The sequence below is a fragment of the Martes martes genome (genome assembly GCF_963455335.1).
Source record: "Martes martes genome assembly, chromosome: 7".
In the NCBI taxonomy this organism is placed as follows: domain Eukaryota; kingdom Metazoa; phylum Chordata; class Mammalia; order Carnivora; family Mustelidae; genus Martes; species Martes martes.
The window spans coordinates 131,989,741-132,006,757 of NC_137894.1; the positions used below are offsets into that span (position 1 = coordinate 131,989,741).

At 47.0% G+C, this 17,017-nt stretch overlaps 1 protein-coding gene across 3 annotated transcripts in view; it reads right to left on the reverse strand.

Annotated features, from left to right (window-relative positions):
- The window catches only part of RGS6 (regulator of G protein signaling 6), a 554,830-nt gene that overhangs the window by 36,262 nt on the left and 501,551 nt on the right, over positions 1–17,017 (reverse strand). For all 3 annotated transcript variants that reach the window (XM_080809134.1, XM_080809135.1, XM_080809133.1), the window contains exons 14-15: positions 12,404–12,529; positions 4,714–4,900 (exon numbers count right to left, since the gene is read on the reverse strand). In XM_080809134.1, coding sequence (XP_080665260.1) covers positions 4,714–4,900; positions 12,404–12,529 — 313 coding nt within the window. The remainder of the gene's footprint in view (positions 1–4,713; positions 4,901–12,403; positions 12,530–17,017) is intronic.

Here is a 17,017-nt window from a genome sequence, read left to right on the forward strand (position 1 = left end):
ACTGTGGAAGGAGCTGAGATGCCCTTCAACAGATGAATGGATGAAGAAGATGTGGTCCATATATACAATGGAATATTACTCAGCCATCAGAAAGGATGAAGACCCGACATTTGCATCAACATGGATGGAACTGGAGGAGATTATGCTAAGTGAAATAAGCCAAGCAGAGAAAGATAATTATCAGATGGTTTCACTTATTTGTGGAACATAAGGAATAGCATAGAGGACATTAAGAGAAGGAAGGGAAAAATGAAGGGATGGGGGAGGGGGAGATGAACCACGAGAGACCATGGACTCCAGGAAACAATCTGAGGGTTTTAGAGGGGAGAGGGATGGGGGGATGGGTTGGTCTGATGATGGGTATTAAGGAGGGCACGCATTGCATGGAGCACTGGTTGTTATACACAAACAATGAATAATAGAACACTACATCAAAAACTAATGATGTGGGGCACCTGGGTGGCTCAGTCAGTTAAGAGTCTGCCTTGGGCTCAGGACATGATCCCAGGATCCTGGGATCAAGCCCTGCATTGGGCTCTCTGCTCAGTGGGGAGTGTGCTTCTCCCTCTCCCTCTGCCACCCCCCCTTCTTGTGCTCTCTTTCACTCTTGCTCAAATAAATAAATAAAATCTTTTAAAAAAACAAAACAAAACAGAAAAATCCCCAAAACACCAATGATGTACCATATGGTGACCGACATAACATAATAATAATAATAAAAGAAGCACATTGTATGTTTACGGTGGAAACACAGTTAAGAAACAAAAGGGAACAGGTTGAAACAAGTTCGCTTAGAAAGTGTTTTATTTGAATTCACAGGATACCGACCCTAACATAATGAGGAACTTAGAGAGGCTCTGAGTAGCCTCTCTGAGTCTACTCTGCCTCAGCAATGAGGTATCCTTTTTGTGGAAGTACCTGAAAAACCACAGAGCACTGTACTAATGAAGGCTGTTTATTCAGAAACTTGTCAAGGTACAATCTGCTGACTTCCTAAGATTTCCTATCCCATTTTCCCAAACTAGAAACAACATAAATGTCAAGAAGAGAGGACTGGTTTACTAAACTATGGCACTTCCACACAATGGAATACTATGCAGCAATTAAAGAACCAGGCGACAATCATCTTGTTGCTGCTAGTGTGGGGGCTGTAGCTCCGAGGCTGCTCTGTGATCAGGCAGGAGAAAGTGAATGAGTAATGACGTGAGGTACTAGGGCCATCATCTGTGGTATCCTTGAGAACCGAGATTCTCAGTATAGAGGAAGGGGGTACAATATAAGAAGAAGAGGTTAAATAAAATCCCCTGCAATGTTCAATTTGAATAGAAAGTATAAGTAAGAACTTATGGTGTATTTTTAATCACCACCAACAACCACTAATTTCCTAACTCTGTCCATTGAAAAGGTCTAGAGAGGATGACCAACCCAGGAACAATGAGCACCTCCAAGTGCCTAGATTATTGTCTCTAAGAACCATTTCCCACCAAGAGAAACTAGGGATTCTATGAGAAATGGCCGATTCCAGGTCTGCGGCAAGGTCTGGAAGATCTTAGCTTCCTTGCTAATTGGATGACATCAAAGGTTACCAGGATCGTGTAAAAAGGAGCCAATGACAGAGATGGCACAATCCAAGCACCAATAAAAATAATAAACAAGGGGTGCCTGGGTGGCTCAGTGGGTTAAAGCCTCTGCCTTCAGCTCAGGTCATGATCCCAGGGTCCTGGGATCGAGCACCATGTCTGGCTCTCTGCTCAGCGAGGAGCCTGCTTCCCTTCCTCTCTCTCTGCCTGCCTCTCTGCCTACTTGTGATCTCTGTCCGTCAAATAAATAAATAAAATCTTAAAAAAATAATAAACAAAATGGACTAAAACACACCAAATGTGTTTAAACCTATGAGTTTACAAAGATACTAAAAACAAGACAGAAAACCCTGATTGGTCATTGGAAGATGATAGTAAACTACTCATTATTTTGAAAACTAAAAAATAAAGGGAAAAAAGCAAACACTTATCCTATCTTTCTTATATAAATTGTATTATTGGATGTTCTAATAGGAGATATATTTGATTATCTGTATTTCAGCTAATAAATGAAGTAATTAACTAATGGATCTAAGCAATAAACATCAACAGCTGCTAAAATCACTAAAAGAGAAAACTACACCTTATGTGCCTTCTGACGAGAGAGTACAACATGGTTTATGAAGCAGTTTTGTCCACAGACATCAAATGTAAATCCAACTAAATATCTAAATCAAACTAATTTGTAGGAAATACGGAGGGTAGAAGGACATGTTAAACAGCACCACAGGGCTGCCATAATAGAAAAAAAAAATCCAGGCTGTGGGAATCTCTACAGGTCAAAAAATACAATTTCTTCATGAGACAAAGTGCAAGGGGGCAGCGAGGGGAGTAGAGGGATGTAAAAGAAACCTATAGATTAAAAGGCACGTGAAAGACATGTCAATATACTGCAATGTGTGGGCCTGATTTGGATTCTGATTTTATTTTATTTTATTTATTTTTAAAAATATTTTATTTATTTATTTGAGAGAGAGAGAGATCACACAAGCAGGGCAAGTGGTGCCAGGTAGAGGGAGAAGCAGACTCTTGTTGAGCAGGGAGCCCAACATGGAGCTCAATCCCAGGACCCTGGGATCATAACCTGAGCTGAACGCAGAAGCTTAACTGACTGAGCCACCCAGGTGCCCCTGGATTCTGATTTTAAATTAAAGGTTAAAAATGGCATTTATACCACTGCCATAAATTTGAACATTTGCATATAACATGTATATGTTATAAAGAAAATATTGCTAATTTTTAAGGTGTGTTAGTGGTGTTAGTAATGCTACATACTAGGTATTCACAGGTGAAATGATGTAATGTCACAGAGTTGCTTTAAAATAACCTAATGGTAGCTGAAAAAGTAGGTGGGGACACAGATAAAATGAGATCAGTCCTGTATTGATGATTGCTCAGGCTGGATGAAAGCCCATAAAGGTTTGTTGTTCTGCTCTTTCTACTTTATCACATATTTACATGTTCCCATAATAAAAGATTAAAATAAATCCTTCCTCCCAACATCTGGCTCATCTACTGGTTCTGACTAGTATCTCAGGTCTTGTATTTTATGAATAATGGAGAATTGAGCTGTGTGTTTCAGATCATTCATCTGAGGGGCCTCTCTATTACCCAAGGAGCTCCTTCATCACCCAAGGAGCTCCTCCATCACCCAAGGAGTTCCTCCATTACCCAAGGAGTTTCTCCATCACCAGAGGAGTTCCTTCATCACCCAAGGAGCTCCTCCATCACCCAAGGAGCTCCTCCGTTGCCCAACAAGCTCCTCCATCACCCAAGGAGCTCCTCCACTGCCCAACAAGCTCCTCCATCACCCAAGGAAATCCTCCATCACCCAAGGAGTTCCTCCATCACCCCTGGAAGTTCTCCATCACTTTCCTCACCAGAATACATCAATATGTGCTTGGGAGCATATACGCAGACACATACAAAAAAAGATTTCTCATGATTTAAATATTTTGCTTTGAAGCTGCAAAGAGTATGAGAGGGTTGAGTTTTCATAAAGTAAAAACATGGAACTCTATAGAACCAAATCTGCCTGGCACCGGCATTCAGTGGAGCTGACAGCCAGGGGAAAGGAAAGACAGTTATGGTGTTGAGCTTGGGCGGTGCTTCCGTTTAGAAGTTCTGAGAAAATAACCAGGCAGATCCGGATGACAAGGGACATTGAGTTTCCTAAATTGGATAATAATGTCTGTAGGAAAGCACTCTATGCCAATTCTCTATTTGGGGACCCCATAGGTGAGAGAAATGAAGAGGGTTGAAGAGACAAGACTGAACCTTTAAGCCCCATCACTCCAGGTGTAGGATGGGTGAGAGGGAATCACAGTTAGGGCCCAGAAAGTGGACAATGGACTGGATGGTTATCTTTAGAAATGGTACCTCTCAGCCCTCAAGGTAAAGCATGTTGTTTAGAGTGGCTTACGTGGCTTCTGCTTCTTTTGCCAGCCTCCCCAGCATCTGTGCCCAATTATAGCATCCAGGCTTAGGAGTCCCTCCCATGGGCTTCCTTAAACCTTAAACCTTAAACCTTAAACCTAAGACTGACCCCAGTTCTCCCACTGGTAAAATTCCCCGTTCTTTTGTCTTTCTCCCCAGTGAGCCCGTAACCTCCTTGAGGGCAGGGGTTCCATCTTTCTTAGTGGTATCTCATCACATAGCACAGGGCCTGGGATATAGAGGTGCCCCCCAAAGGGTAACTGTAGAGTTGAACGTCACTATGAAAGTAGAATAGGTGGTGGTTCTGAGCGGGGTTTCACGGTGAGACGAGACTCATGGCCGTGTCCGCTCCCTATACCCACTTTGCTGATGTGGTGTTAGGGTTTCTGGATTCTACTACTGACTTATTACAGGACCTCGGATTTTGTAAAACACTTTGAGATTCTCCTGGAAAGGATAACACCTATAACTAAATGTCTATCTCTCTGCAACAATGTAACTGATCCAGGAAGACAATACTAGGAAGAATTTCACTATCCACTTACCTGGAATGGTTTCCCCTGATGGCCTTACAATAATAAAACCTGAAATTCTAGCTACACACAATGCCTTGGACCTATATGAAAGGGTGAGGTGGTGGAGTGGACAAATGAACACTTTTTGAGTAGATAAGAACTGATCAAGTAGATAAGCAAACCTGGGCATCTTCGAATGTGTATCTCCCTCCATCTTTGACGTTTTGACTCGTTATCTCATAGCTGTGAGAATCCAGGTTGATTGCGCTTGGGGCCCCTGGAGCCAGGAACTCTTGCCAGATTTCTTCTACCCTCTTGGCCACATCCTGGAGGGGTTGTTTCTTGAGGTCTTGGACAGCCAACCAGAACCTGGGAAGCATAAAGAAAGTCATTTCCAGGGCGCTCAGCCTCTGGACTCTGCTGGATGTGGTCCCAGAACACACGGCCCATAAAGCTCATTCTGCTGCATTCCCAGCCTTCCCTGCTGCCACTACCTAAGTAGCAAAGATGGTAGGGACTGCTGGAAATTCACAGGGTGCTACATTATTGTGGAGAATTGAAAGGAAGTGCCCATTAGAGAAATCATTGTACTTCTGGTTACCAAGAGGTTTCTTTCCCTTTACATCAAGGTTTCTCAAGCTCTGCACTATTTCCATGTTGGGCTCAATGATTCTCTTTTGTGAGGGCTGCCCCGTGCATTGTAAGATGTTGAACAGCATGCCTGGCCTCTACCCACCAGATGCCAGTGGGGACCCCTCCCCGAGTTCTGACAACCAAAAATGTTTCTAGGTATTACCGAATGTCCCCTAGGAGGTGAAATCCCCTTCTGGTTGAGAGCCAGTGCTCTCCACAGGTGCCCTGACACAGATAGTATGAATTCATTGGTCATATCTGGTTGGGATCAGTTTGCAGCATCAAAATGGAGGAAATCACAGAGTCAGAGAGAAGCTTGGAATCGTAACGAATATCTGAGCTGGAAGGATCCAGTTATTCACGTTGCTGATGGAAAAGCAGCCAATTTGCAAGGTCGGTGTCCAGCATGATGCTTAGCATATAGTAGGTGCTCAATAAATGGCTGTTGGCTTGAAGATGAGCTCCTGAGGAACAAGCCGGAGAGGCACACATGGGCAACCTCTATGCCAAAAGATTCTCCAGAGAGCACTGGAGAGAAAAACCTCTAGCTCACTTCCATATGTGCTTTTCATGAATTCCTCAGCATCAGCATGGCAGCGGCTGTTGGAAGAGCTGGGTGTGAGCTCTTTTCTGCTGAGGGCAGCAGCAAACAGGGCTAAGCTTGGACAACAGCTCCCTGGTCGTGAGGATGATCCCCGAGGCAACCCTGGGGAGGGCTTGCAGCAAGACCCAGATCTGGGTAGCACACTTTGTGCCTTGTGAACAAGACAGGCCAGTGTCCCCATCGATGAGACATGAGGACAGGCCGCAGGCTATGTGGTTCCCACAGCCATAGTATTCACACGTACGCCAGTCAATGAAAGGGCAGGGACAAGAGAAGCTGGACCACAGCACGGTGGAAAGTGCATTCAATCTGTCATCGAACTGTACCCAAAGTAAGACGTACTTGTTTTTCCCTTTCCCTTTTCTTTCTTTCTTTCTTTCTTTTTTTTTTTTTTTTAAAGGTTAAGCATGTTTTTCTGTTGCTGTTCTTAGAATTGTCTTTGGAGCCAAGTGCATGGCCCAAAGGCGCCACTCAGTGGCCAACTGTGGTAATACAGCTCCATCAGGAGAGAGGTGTGTGTGCCGGGGCTTCTGGACTCCCAACTCTTGTCCTGCTTTGCCATTTGGGATTCTAATAATCTCTTTAAAGAAAATCCTCACGGTTGTCTTGTTGGTCCTGAACAGCCAGAGTCCAGGAAGGAGATTTAATGACATCACTTGACCAGAAGACCAGGAAACACAGTTCAGTTCTCATCTTGACTATGCTGCTGTCCTGGAATTGTGCCTTTCTGGGCATCCCTTCCCCCATCTGTAAAGTGGGTACGAAGTGAGTGGCGGGATATATGACGTGGGTCTCAAGAAGTTCCCATCCAGGTGTAACAGAAATGCTTTCAGTTCCCGTGGGTGCGAGCCTTGGGGAGGTCAAAGGGGATGGCCACCTGGTCAGTACCGGGCTTCCTCCTTGGGTGGCTGGGCGTTCTCTCTGTGGGGAGCGGGGTTCTTCCACCTCCCAACCCCACGCCTCAGCGTCCTTAGGCCTCTCCGTCCCACCCTCGAGGCCTGCTGTGGAAGGAAGGAGGCGGCCAGGACACAAAGATGAACACGGTCATCTGGTGATGTCTTTGTCAGAAAGGCAGGGTGTGATGGGCAGGTGAGAATTAGGAAACCCAGCTCTGAAGAAGCAAGCTGCTGTGGGTTTCTCAAAGGACCGGAAGACGTGCTCGTGGGCAACTCACCAGAGATGGAGTCAGGGTGTCTTTGGCAGCCACGCGCTGGGGCTGACTCGAGAAGGGCCCTCCCTCAGGGAGTCGCCTCTGGGCTGAGTCCCCCGGGGCTGGAAGCAGCTCCTCGGGGCCAGCATCCTTCCCAGGCCTCCCCAGCCCTGCAGTCTCTCACACACATGGATGGCTCCCGGGCAATTTCCTGCTCCCTCAATCAATGTCATGTGGGGGTCACCTTCCGTCACTTTCTGTCCCTTGTTTTGGGCTGCTCTGAGGAGAAGCTCTCAAGCTCCGGGAAGGCCCCGAGGACCCAGCAGCTTCTGAGCTCTGCAGGCTCCTGCGGTTCCCAAGGCCTCAGAGTCCCTTTGGCAGATTGATCTGGGAGCTGCAGTCACGCCCATCACTCAGCAGGGTACAAAGAAGGTCTGAAGTGGGTGTCAATGGAGATTCCAGAACCCAATGCAACAAACTTGTACATAAAAATTAAAAGGCTCCCTTTGTCACAAACCAAGACTTTTTCAAAATAAAGGTACAAGAAGAAACCACAGGCCTGTTCGAAGGCGAGGAGGAGATGACGTTCCTCAGATAGCCATCTCTCCTCTCTGCCCTCACAGGGACCCTCTCAGCCTTCTGTCTGCCTTGCAGATGACCTGCCTTATCCCTCTCAGGTGACAGCAAAAATGCTGTCACAACAGCATCCTGACATCCTGTATGTGTTTACCATCCCCGGCTTCGAAGAACCTTTGTGTCAATTTGAAATTCAGAGCAGGCTCCAGTTTGCATTTGCCATCTGTGAGCCCACTGGCCTGAGGCGGGAGCGCCGCGCTCGGAGCCCCTGGGCCCCAGTGGCCCAGCCACACGCCCGTCTCCGGGACCACGGAGCTCCCCGCCACACAGCCGGGGCGGGCTTGAGGCCCGTGGAGGTTGGGGCTGCTTCTGCCTCCTTGAAAGCCTGCAGGTACAGGTACTGCTCCTCCTTGAGGACGCCAGCGAGCGTGGGGGGACGATGCCAGCTGCGGCATCAAACCCGCCCACCCTGCACTAAGCCTCTGTGGCTTGCAGCGGAAGGGCTGTCATGACTGGCAGGCCACAAGGACTTGCTGGTATCAGGGAGACCATCTGTCCTGCTCCGTTGGAGTCGTCAGAGCGTGGGGAGGCAGCGCACGCCGGCGTGGGGTGTGCGACGATGGCTCAGGAATGCAGGCCTGGCACGGGCCTGGGTAGGGAGGCCACGGGGGCTCTGACGCCCCAGGGCCCAGCAGCGGCCGTAGTTGGGGGGTTCCAGGGGCGGGTGGTCCCCGGACTGCCCCGGGTGGCCTCCTCTGTCCCCAGGACCTCAGTGCGGGCAGGGAGTGGGATTTTCTCCTGGAGGCTGGCTGGAAGCAGGGACAGCACACAGCCACGGTCCCTCTCTTGCCAGGGCTTCTGGGCAGCCCCTCAGTTCGTATTTTCCCTATTTTTTTTTTTTTTTCATAAACTAGGATTTTCGCGGCTTAGAAAAATCTAGCTTTGAGTTCGTTCCCAGAGAAAAAGCAAACTCGCTGCTGAAGGAAGGCTTTCTGTGCCCTCTGCTGGTCAGCAGAGACTCAGGAAGGACAGAGGCAACTCGACTGGGTCCCTGGTGGGGCGGAAATCCTCCGGGGGGGGCTACTGCGGCCACCAGCCCCAGCCCCGCGGCCGCTGAGTTCCGTTCCTTCCAGGGGCAGTGGCTGAACCGCCACGGACTGTCACGGCGGCGCGTGAGCCACCTCTGCTCCGATTAATCATGTGTTTGGTTAGTGGTGAGTCCTGCTGGGCCTCATGAACCTTCCCAGGTCCTCCCAGGACCCGGGGCAACTCTCAGAGCCGGGAGCTCTCCAAGCAAACCCGGCAGCTCCCCCGTGCTCTCTTTAATTGCTTCTCCCTTCAGCTGACACTGTGTGGAACTGGGATAATCAATCTGCAGGTTAGAAGAACAACCACGTTCTCTCAGGAGACGTTACAGCTCATAAAAAATGTACGGGCAACGCTCTTTGCTGTGGGTTTTGAGTTTTAACTCGTGCCCTGCCGTGCAGAAGGGGGTGTCACGCCAGGGAGGGAGCAAGATGGGAATAGGGGTGATGGGGAGGGGACAAAGTTGGACAAGGGACTCCTGTCACCATTCTGGGAAAGCGCACAGAGAAGGGAGGACGAAGTCGGATAATGCACTCGATGTCCCTGCTTCTCGCCTTCTGGGTGACAGCCCGTGGGCATTGTACGGGCCCCCAGCAAACGGTTACCTTGGGGCCCCAGGCCATCAGAATGGAGCCCTGGGCTCAGCTCGGGGTGTCACAGAAAGTGCCGGTTCTCACGCCCTGCAAGGCGCTGAGGGCGCTGGGCCCCCGAAGATGAGGCCCCTCCCTTCTCAGCTCACCATGAAGGGGGACTTGAACTTATGTCCTATTATCACAGACACCTTCCCTTAAAGGATCCAGGGTGGTGCTTTGCTGTTGTGAGCGTGACTTCTATGTCTCTTTGGGGCTCCTCTGGGCTGCTCTCTAAAGCTCTGGTACACGTTCAACCACGTGGCTACTTCACTGGGGCCGTGCAAAAATGTTACCATCTAAGTACCCCTTTTGCTCTTAGAGCGATGCAAGGGCATCTGGGAGGACGAGATGGAGATGCCCTTTGCAATGGATGCGGTTGAGCTCTGGTTGGTCTCTGTTTTCCATCCCCGAATGCCAGTTGCCTGGGCTGCTGATCCGTCCTGGGGAGGAGGGATAATTCCCAGCGTGCCCAAAGCCAACAGACGAGCAGGACCCCTGGGTTATGCCACATTCTTCAGCTCCAGGGGGCATCATTCACAGGGAGCTTGCTGGAGGCCCATCTGTGGGGCGCTCGTGGACGCCCTACTCAGGGGAGTCCTTGGGCCCTGGGTCACGGTGGCTGCTAAGCCACTCTCTGTGGCTGGAGGACTGACTGCAAAGGGGAAGGGAGAAACCACCTGGTTAGGGATGACCGAAGAGTCCTAAGTAGTTGTGTGATTTCAAACCGAACTTTCCCCCATGTATCCAATTATGCTGAATATCATAAAAGTGGAACTTGGGTCCCCAGAGAGGATTTTATAAGCTCGTGGGCTGTACTTTTTATCTCTGGCTGTTCTATTTTCTTTATCCTCTCTCCTGTCATGGATCAGAGGGGTTCCTCTCTAAGTGTGGATTTATGCATTCATGTTGGGGGTGTAGATGAGTCACTGGCACACTCCCGAGTGCCCCTCCCCCACGCCTCTTTCACCCAAGATTGAGTGTAGCCTCCTGCCACAGGAGGGAGGAGCTGGTGGAGGCATGGGGGGGCTGGGGGGGGTGGCAAGCAGGGGATGGCAGGATGAGGTGCCCAACACCTGCCAGGGACAGACTCCTCCCTGCCCTCCTCGCCTTACAAGTAATGCATTTTCGCTGCACACGTGTGGCTCTGGCTGTACTCAGATTGGTCATGGAGGAGGTGCTGAGCCAGCAGATGCTCCGGCTCAGAATGACCCTCAAAATGACCAGGACCCCGTCTCTGTAATGGTGCAGGTGGCAGGAGGGTCATAAGGCCACGCATAGTCTGAGAAATAACCAGGTAAAGGAGGCCTCTAGACTACTCTAGACCGCTTTCTTTTGGGGGGTCCCGCAGGGAACAGAGATAAAAAGGAGAAACTGGAAAGACTCCTCTCGGTGGCTCATGGCGGGGGTGGGGGGGGATGTAGAGGGGGGATGTAGGGGGGTATCGGGCTCGGTGTGGGTCCCAGGGCTGAGCCTGTGCATGGAGAGGCCCCGGAATGCATCACTTGGGACCAGGAGGGCGTGGCTTCCGAAACCGCACCCACCTCCTCCAAGAGCAGCCCCGGGAGAGTTGGAGAGCCCAGGCCTTCTGTTACAGATGCCTGCCTAGGAATTGAAGCAGAACTCTCAGGTGTGTTCGGGACAGTGCCTCTGCATCAGGAAAGAATTCCTGTGTCCCCACCGGGCCTCAGGTGTGCAGCCTTATCTGCTGTACTGTAGCCTCCGGGTTGCCTAGAAAGGCATCGGGTGCTTAGGGTTAATCGGGACCCACACATCCTGCTGGAGCGGTGCGATGTGGGAGAGCCCACTGCCACGCCGTGGCTTGTAGGGTCTTCTCGCTGAGAACACTCTCCCTCCTTCTTGTTTGTCTATCCGAATCCTGTGTTTTCTCCCAAGCCCGGCTTTTGACTGGCTACTCGGGCTCACATTCATCCCTCCCTTTTAAAAACATTTCCAAAGCAGTTCCTAGAGTTTATACTCATTGATAGTCATTTAACGATGTAATCATTTCTTGTGTTGTTTTCCTCAAGGGCCTACAAGATCACGGGAGACAAGGATCAGGCAGTGTGCCTTTCCTGCATCCCTCCGCCGACTCCTGCGGAACTTGATGCAGCCTATGTGTGGGATAAACAGTGCGTGACTGATGAATGGGACCGATGTGGTCCCTGCTGCCAAAGAAATAACATGGTCTTTGCATGGTAACACCGGAGCGGACAGTCCTTTGCCCACAGTATATGCTGTGACTTTTTAAAGTTAAAAAACGTTTAAAAATGGAATAAAACCACCCTTTCTGAAAAAGGCACCACTGGACGATGGGAATTAACCTTGCATGCAAAAAAAGAAGCTGGTGCCAAGAAAAAGATTCTGAGCTTTCCATCTGAGAAGTCACCAGTAAGCTCGGATCACACGGGGGCTCAGGCCCATAAGTCTCTGTTGATGCGAATACAATGGAAACCTGAATAAACCACAAGTTCCCCAGCTTTTCATGACAATGGACCCTCTCCCTCTGAATGCTTTTCCTTTCCTCTATCTCTCAATGGACCTCCTGTTTTGAAGGTTTTGTTTTTTTCTTCTACTGAACAGTAATTATTAATACATCAATGCCTTTCCCCCATCTTGATTAGCTGGAGACCAAGAGCGATGATCGGGTGTTCTCATTGGCAGCAGGTGAACAGAGCGGCCGTGACACGGTGTTGATTGAATCCCCCCCAAAAGGAAAAGCATGTTTTTGATAGCTTTCATGGCTATGTCTCCAGATATTGAACCATATATACTCTGGCTTTTTGAAATTCTGAAATGAGCTCAGGGATCCCTCTTTTTTTCTAGTTAGCTTGTCAAGTGTTGGGGACCCCTGCCCGAGAAGTTTTGAAGGAGAGGGTCTCTGAGCTACCTTTCCACTCCGCAGCTCTCTGGTTCTCTGTCATCAGACCCACTGGATCATTTGCTTATCACGGGAGCCATGTTTCCAACAACTTGAACAACTGTCATCTGGACTTACGGGACAGAAAATGCTGGTCTGGGGAAGTGGTGATGTGGGGATGCCGGAGTTGGGCATCAAGTTCATCCTCCACTTCTGTCCTGGCCAGATTAGCGGGGTGTGAGTTTTATTGAGAAAGGGAGGCGGAAGGGGAGACTGAATGTGCACATCTCCTCATACACACTCTGCACACGGAGGCAGCCTTGGAGAGAGTTACCTGAGGTTTTCTGAGCTGAACTCGGACTCCAGGAATCTCCGGAACTGGTCCTGCCCCACCTGGTCCTTTAATACCTCGTCGAAAGAGAAGCCCCACCTCTTGACTCGCTGCTGGCTGGGCTCTTTGCTTTTGGGGAGAACAAAGGTTTTAAAAAATGATCAGTGCTAAGCAAAAAAAAAACAAAAAACAACTGTGTCTTATTCCCTCTACCAACTCAAATCTATTTTGCTGCCGCATGCCGAAGGGCAAGGTCTCAGATTTAAGTGATGGATTCGATAAAACCCGCACAAACTCCAGGTGCCGACTCGGCACAACCTCAGCCAATGGTAAAATGTCTCTTTAGACAAGGCATTTCAAAGGGGCCACATTTAGGCGAGGGTCACCCGGAGACCTGCCAAGTGGCTGCTGTCCACAGGGAAGGAAACAACCCCGTTCACTTGGCTTCCCTGGACCCCACCTGTCCACTACCGCCCAACTCTCAACTCTACCGCTTCTCGTCTTGCTTAGATCCAAGTGGCATCTGAGCGGTCAGAAACGCATCAGCTCCTCCAGGATGAACCCTACCACTTGCTTAGAGGCAGACTGTTGTGTCCACTGGACCACCATCTGATCAGCCTCTCTGATGTTCTGGGCGTTGTCTGAGCATCTTATCTCTGCTAACTCACTGGGTCCTCACAACTGCTCTGTAAGACAATGTACTAGTATTGGCCTCATTTTACAGATAGGGAAACTGAGGCCTGTGATTGCCTGCCCAGAGACACACTGGGAAGTGGGGGAGTCAAGACGAGTCCAGACAAATGTGGCTCCAGAGTGCAGCCTTTAGCCTGACTGTGCTGTCCCACACCCACGTGACCCTCCTCAGACCAAAGCAGGGGTTGGTCTTATCCTTTTGCTCTGGGAGGATGCGACTAGTTCCTTCAGCTCTGCCTTTCCGTTTGCAGCTCATTTGTGTACTTATTCCCCTGACCCTTCGAGTAGCTTTGGGTCTAGGTCACAAGCCACACACCATAACCGCCATATGCAGAGAGTGGTCTGGGGACCAGCAGTGGACTCTTCAGCTCTGTCTCAGACATGGGGAATCAGAATTCACAGCCACTGAGATCCCTGGGTGAGTTAAATGCCCACTAGACTTCGAGGAGCGCGGGTCTGGCAATACTTATTTTCCCTCTTTTTAAAAAACTGACACAAATTTATTATTATCTTTAACAGGCATTAAGTGAATAAAACCATGGAGTTGCTATATTCTCGTATTTGTCTTAGACAATGACACTTAGTGAGGAGGGGGAAGAGGGCGTATGTGTTCAAAGGTTTGGAAAAACAGGTCCAGCCAAGTGTGGCCCAATGGAAGTTTCTGCTATGATAAGAGTATTCTGTATCTCTTCCCTCTGTCTGGAAGCCCCTAGACCCGTGTGGCTCTTGAGCACTTGAAATATGGCTAGTGTGACTGAGGAATTGATTTTTATTCTCATTTTTTTCCACTTATTTATTTTTTTATTATGTTATGTTAGTCACCATACAGTACATCATTAGTTTTTGATGTAGTGTTCCATGATTCATTGTTTGTGTGTAACACCCAGTGCTCTGTGCAATCCACGCCCTCTTTAATACCCATCACTGGGCTAACCTATCTCCACTCCCCTCCCCTCTGAAACCCTCAGTTTGTTTCTCAGAGTCCATAGTCTCTCAAGGTTCATCTCCCCCTCTGGCTTCCCCCCTTCATTTTTCCCTTCCTTCTCCCAATGTCCTCTGTGTTATTCCTTGTGCTCCACAAGTAAGTGAAACCATATAGTAATTGACTTTCTCTGCTTGACTTATTTCACTTAGTATAATCTCCTCCAGTTCCATCCATGTTGAGGGAAAAGCTGGGTATTCATCCTTTCTGATGGCTGCGTAATATTCTGTTGTATATATGGACCATATCTTCTTTATCCATTCATCTGTTGAAGGACATCTCGGCTCCTTCCACAGTCTGGCTATCATGGACATTCACTTACACCATACATAATGATTTTTAAATTTTACTTCATTTTAAATCATGAAAGTTTGTCTCTTTGTCTGTCTGACAAACCAATCCTTCACTGCCAGAACTTCTGATTTAATCATCCTAGGGAGGGGACTGGGCATTGTTTTTCTTGTTGTTGTTTGTTTTTTAATAAACTCTCCAGGTGGTTCTAATGTATGGCCAGAGTTGTTGGCCAAGAACTTCACTTATGAAAACCAATAGTCCCTCAAATTGCTGGGTATACGAGAAGACAGACGGATCTGCTCTGAACGGTGATTAGTCACAGTGGTTGAGTATGTGATAAATGACCCCCAACGAAACACACTATGTCAGAAATAGAGGGGAAATATGAAAACCAAACCAAACCAAACCTGTATCACACCCTCAGGGGGATTTAAGAGGGTAAATATCAAAAGAACAGGGCAGGCTACTAAGAAGAAGGGGTCCAAGAAATATTAAGAATTCCTGGAAGTGAAAAGCATGACTGTCACTCAGCCCTCCCAAAACTCAGTAGGAAAAAGAAAAACTCATGAAGTATAAAATCACAGAATGGACATTACCGAACACCAAGCCGAAGGCTCTGAAGAGTAAGTCAAGGAATTCTATCCTTGAATATAGAATAAAAAGACCAAGAGATGGGAATTATAAAAGAGAAAAGATAAAGAGAGATGGCTGTTCGATCCCAGAGGCTCAGAGTTTCTACAAAAGGATTTCCTGAAAAGAGAGGATAAAACAGAAAAAAGAATATTAGTGATGAAAAAAAAAAAGGGGGGGGTGGGGGGAGAGAGTGAGAGAGAGAAATACCTTGAGTTAAGGAAAGATTTAAATTCTTGGATCAGATTAGAAGGGAGGACATAGGGCCCATCTGAACTATTAGAAAGCACTGGGTGTGATGCATAGACAATGAATCTTGGAACACTGAAAAAATAAAATAAAGTTAAAAAAAAAGAAAAAAGAACTATTAGAAATAAGATACTCTTCTACCAACTATTTTTCTTTTAATGTTGATGGAGAAATATAAGTCCCAAAATGTTGGTTTAAAATGTATCAGTCTTAGGGCACCTGGGTGGCTCAGTGGGTTAAGCCTCTGCTTTCAGCTCAGGTCATGACCTCAGGGTCCTGGGATCGAGCCCCGCATCAGGCTCTCTGCTTAGCAGGGAACCTGCTCCCCCTACCTCCCCTGCCCCCCGCGCCTGCCTCTCTGCTTACTTGTGATTGCTCTGTCAAATAAATAAATAAAATCTTTAAAAATAATATATCAGGCTAACATACCTATCAAGAAGAATGGGACTTGGAGGAAGCAAAGGGAAATTTCTATTTTTTATTTTACACACTTTATTATTATTTGTATGGTTGACGCCATTAATTAAAAATGAAAACAATTAAAAGCAAATATGAATAGAATAGAAACTAGAGTAGGGAAAGCTAATACAAAATTTGATAAATAAAGCAAAAATCAGGGAAGAGGAAAAGAAACAAAAAGAACGAGATTCGGAAACCACGAAATATCAGGAAAAAGATAAAATACATAATCCAAGTAAATATAACTGTTTTATATCCCAATGTCCAAAGCAAAACACGGCGCTAGAAAAGTGGGTAAAAAACACAAAACAGTCAAATTCACAAGAGAAAAATGAATATCAACCATGAGAAAAGATTCTCAAGTCTTTTAGCAAAGTGAAAAACATGAGATTTTTTATTTTAACTGATCACATATGTGAAAGTGACAAAGATTGATAATGCTTGAAGATAATGCTTGAGTTGGTGAGGAATGTGGAGAAATGGACACTTTTAAACTGTGGGCAGGAAATAAAATGATATTATTTTGCTTAAGAGAATCTAGTCATATGAACTAAAATAAAAATAAACATGCCAGTCCTAGCAATTCCACTCTTGGAAGTTTATCCTAAAGTGGTAATTGGACTTGTGTAAAAGGATGTTCTTTGCATCATTGTTTACACTTGCAAAAAAAAAAAAAAAAGAAGAAGAAGAAGATACAACCTTAATATTTATGACCTGGGGACTGGTTAAACACATTATACTATACTCATGCAAGGGGACACTATGTAGTTATTGAAAAAGTTAAGGCAGATTTATATGTGTTTACAGAGAGAGATTCCCATGATATATTAATTAAAAAATTATGGGACAATGTATATATAAGGAATCCCTTTATGCAAAAGAAAATGATCCTGCATATACATGAGAATCTAAAAGGAAAGACTCTAAATCAAAGGTTCCCCAACTTCCTGAGTTCATGGGACCCTTAGAGGCTCAGTTACTTTTTCATGGTACCCCTGGGCAAAAAAACCCACGTAACAGCTTTGTTTTTTAAATAGGTCCAAAGGACTTAATATGTGTTTATGTCCTAAAACTTAGTAGCTATAAAGTATATACAAATTGAAAGAAAAAACAGTGTTTACTTCATTCTTAAATAATCACAACACGTCCCTGTTGAGCACTGTACCTCTTCTCAAACTTTGGAATCAGGCTGGACCCCACCATGCTTGTTTTCTGTTCCATTTTGATTTTTGCACAATACTTGCCTTTTATCAGCAACTGCCCTGAAAACCCAGATTTGCAAAGAAAGGAATGTAATGTGAATTGTTGAA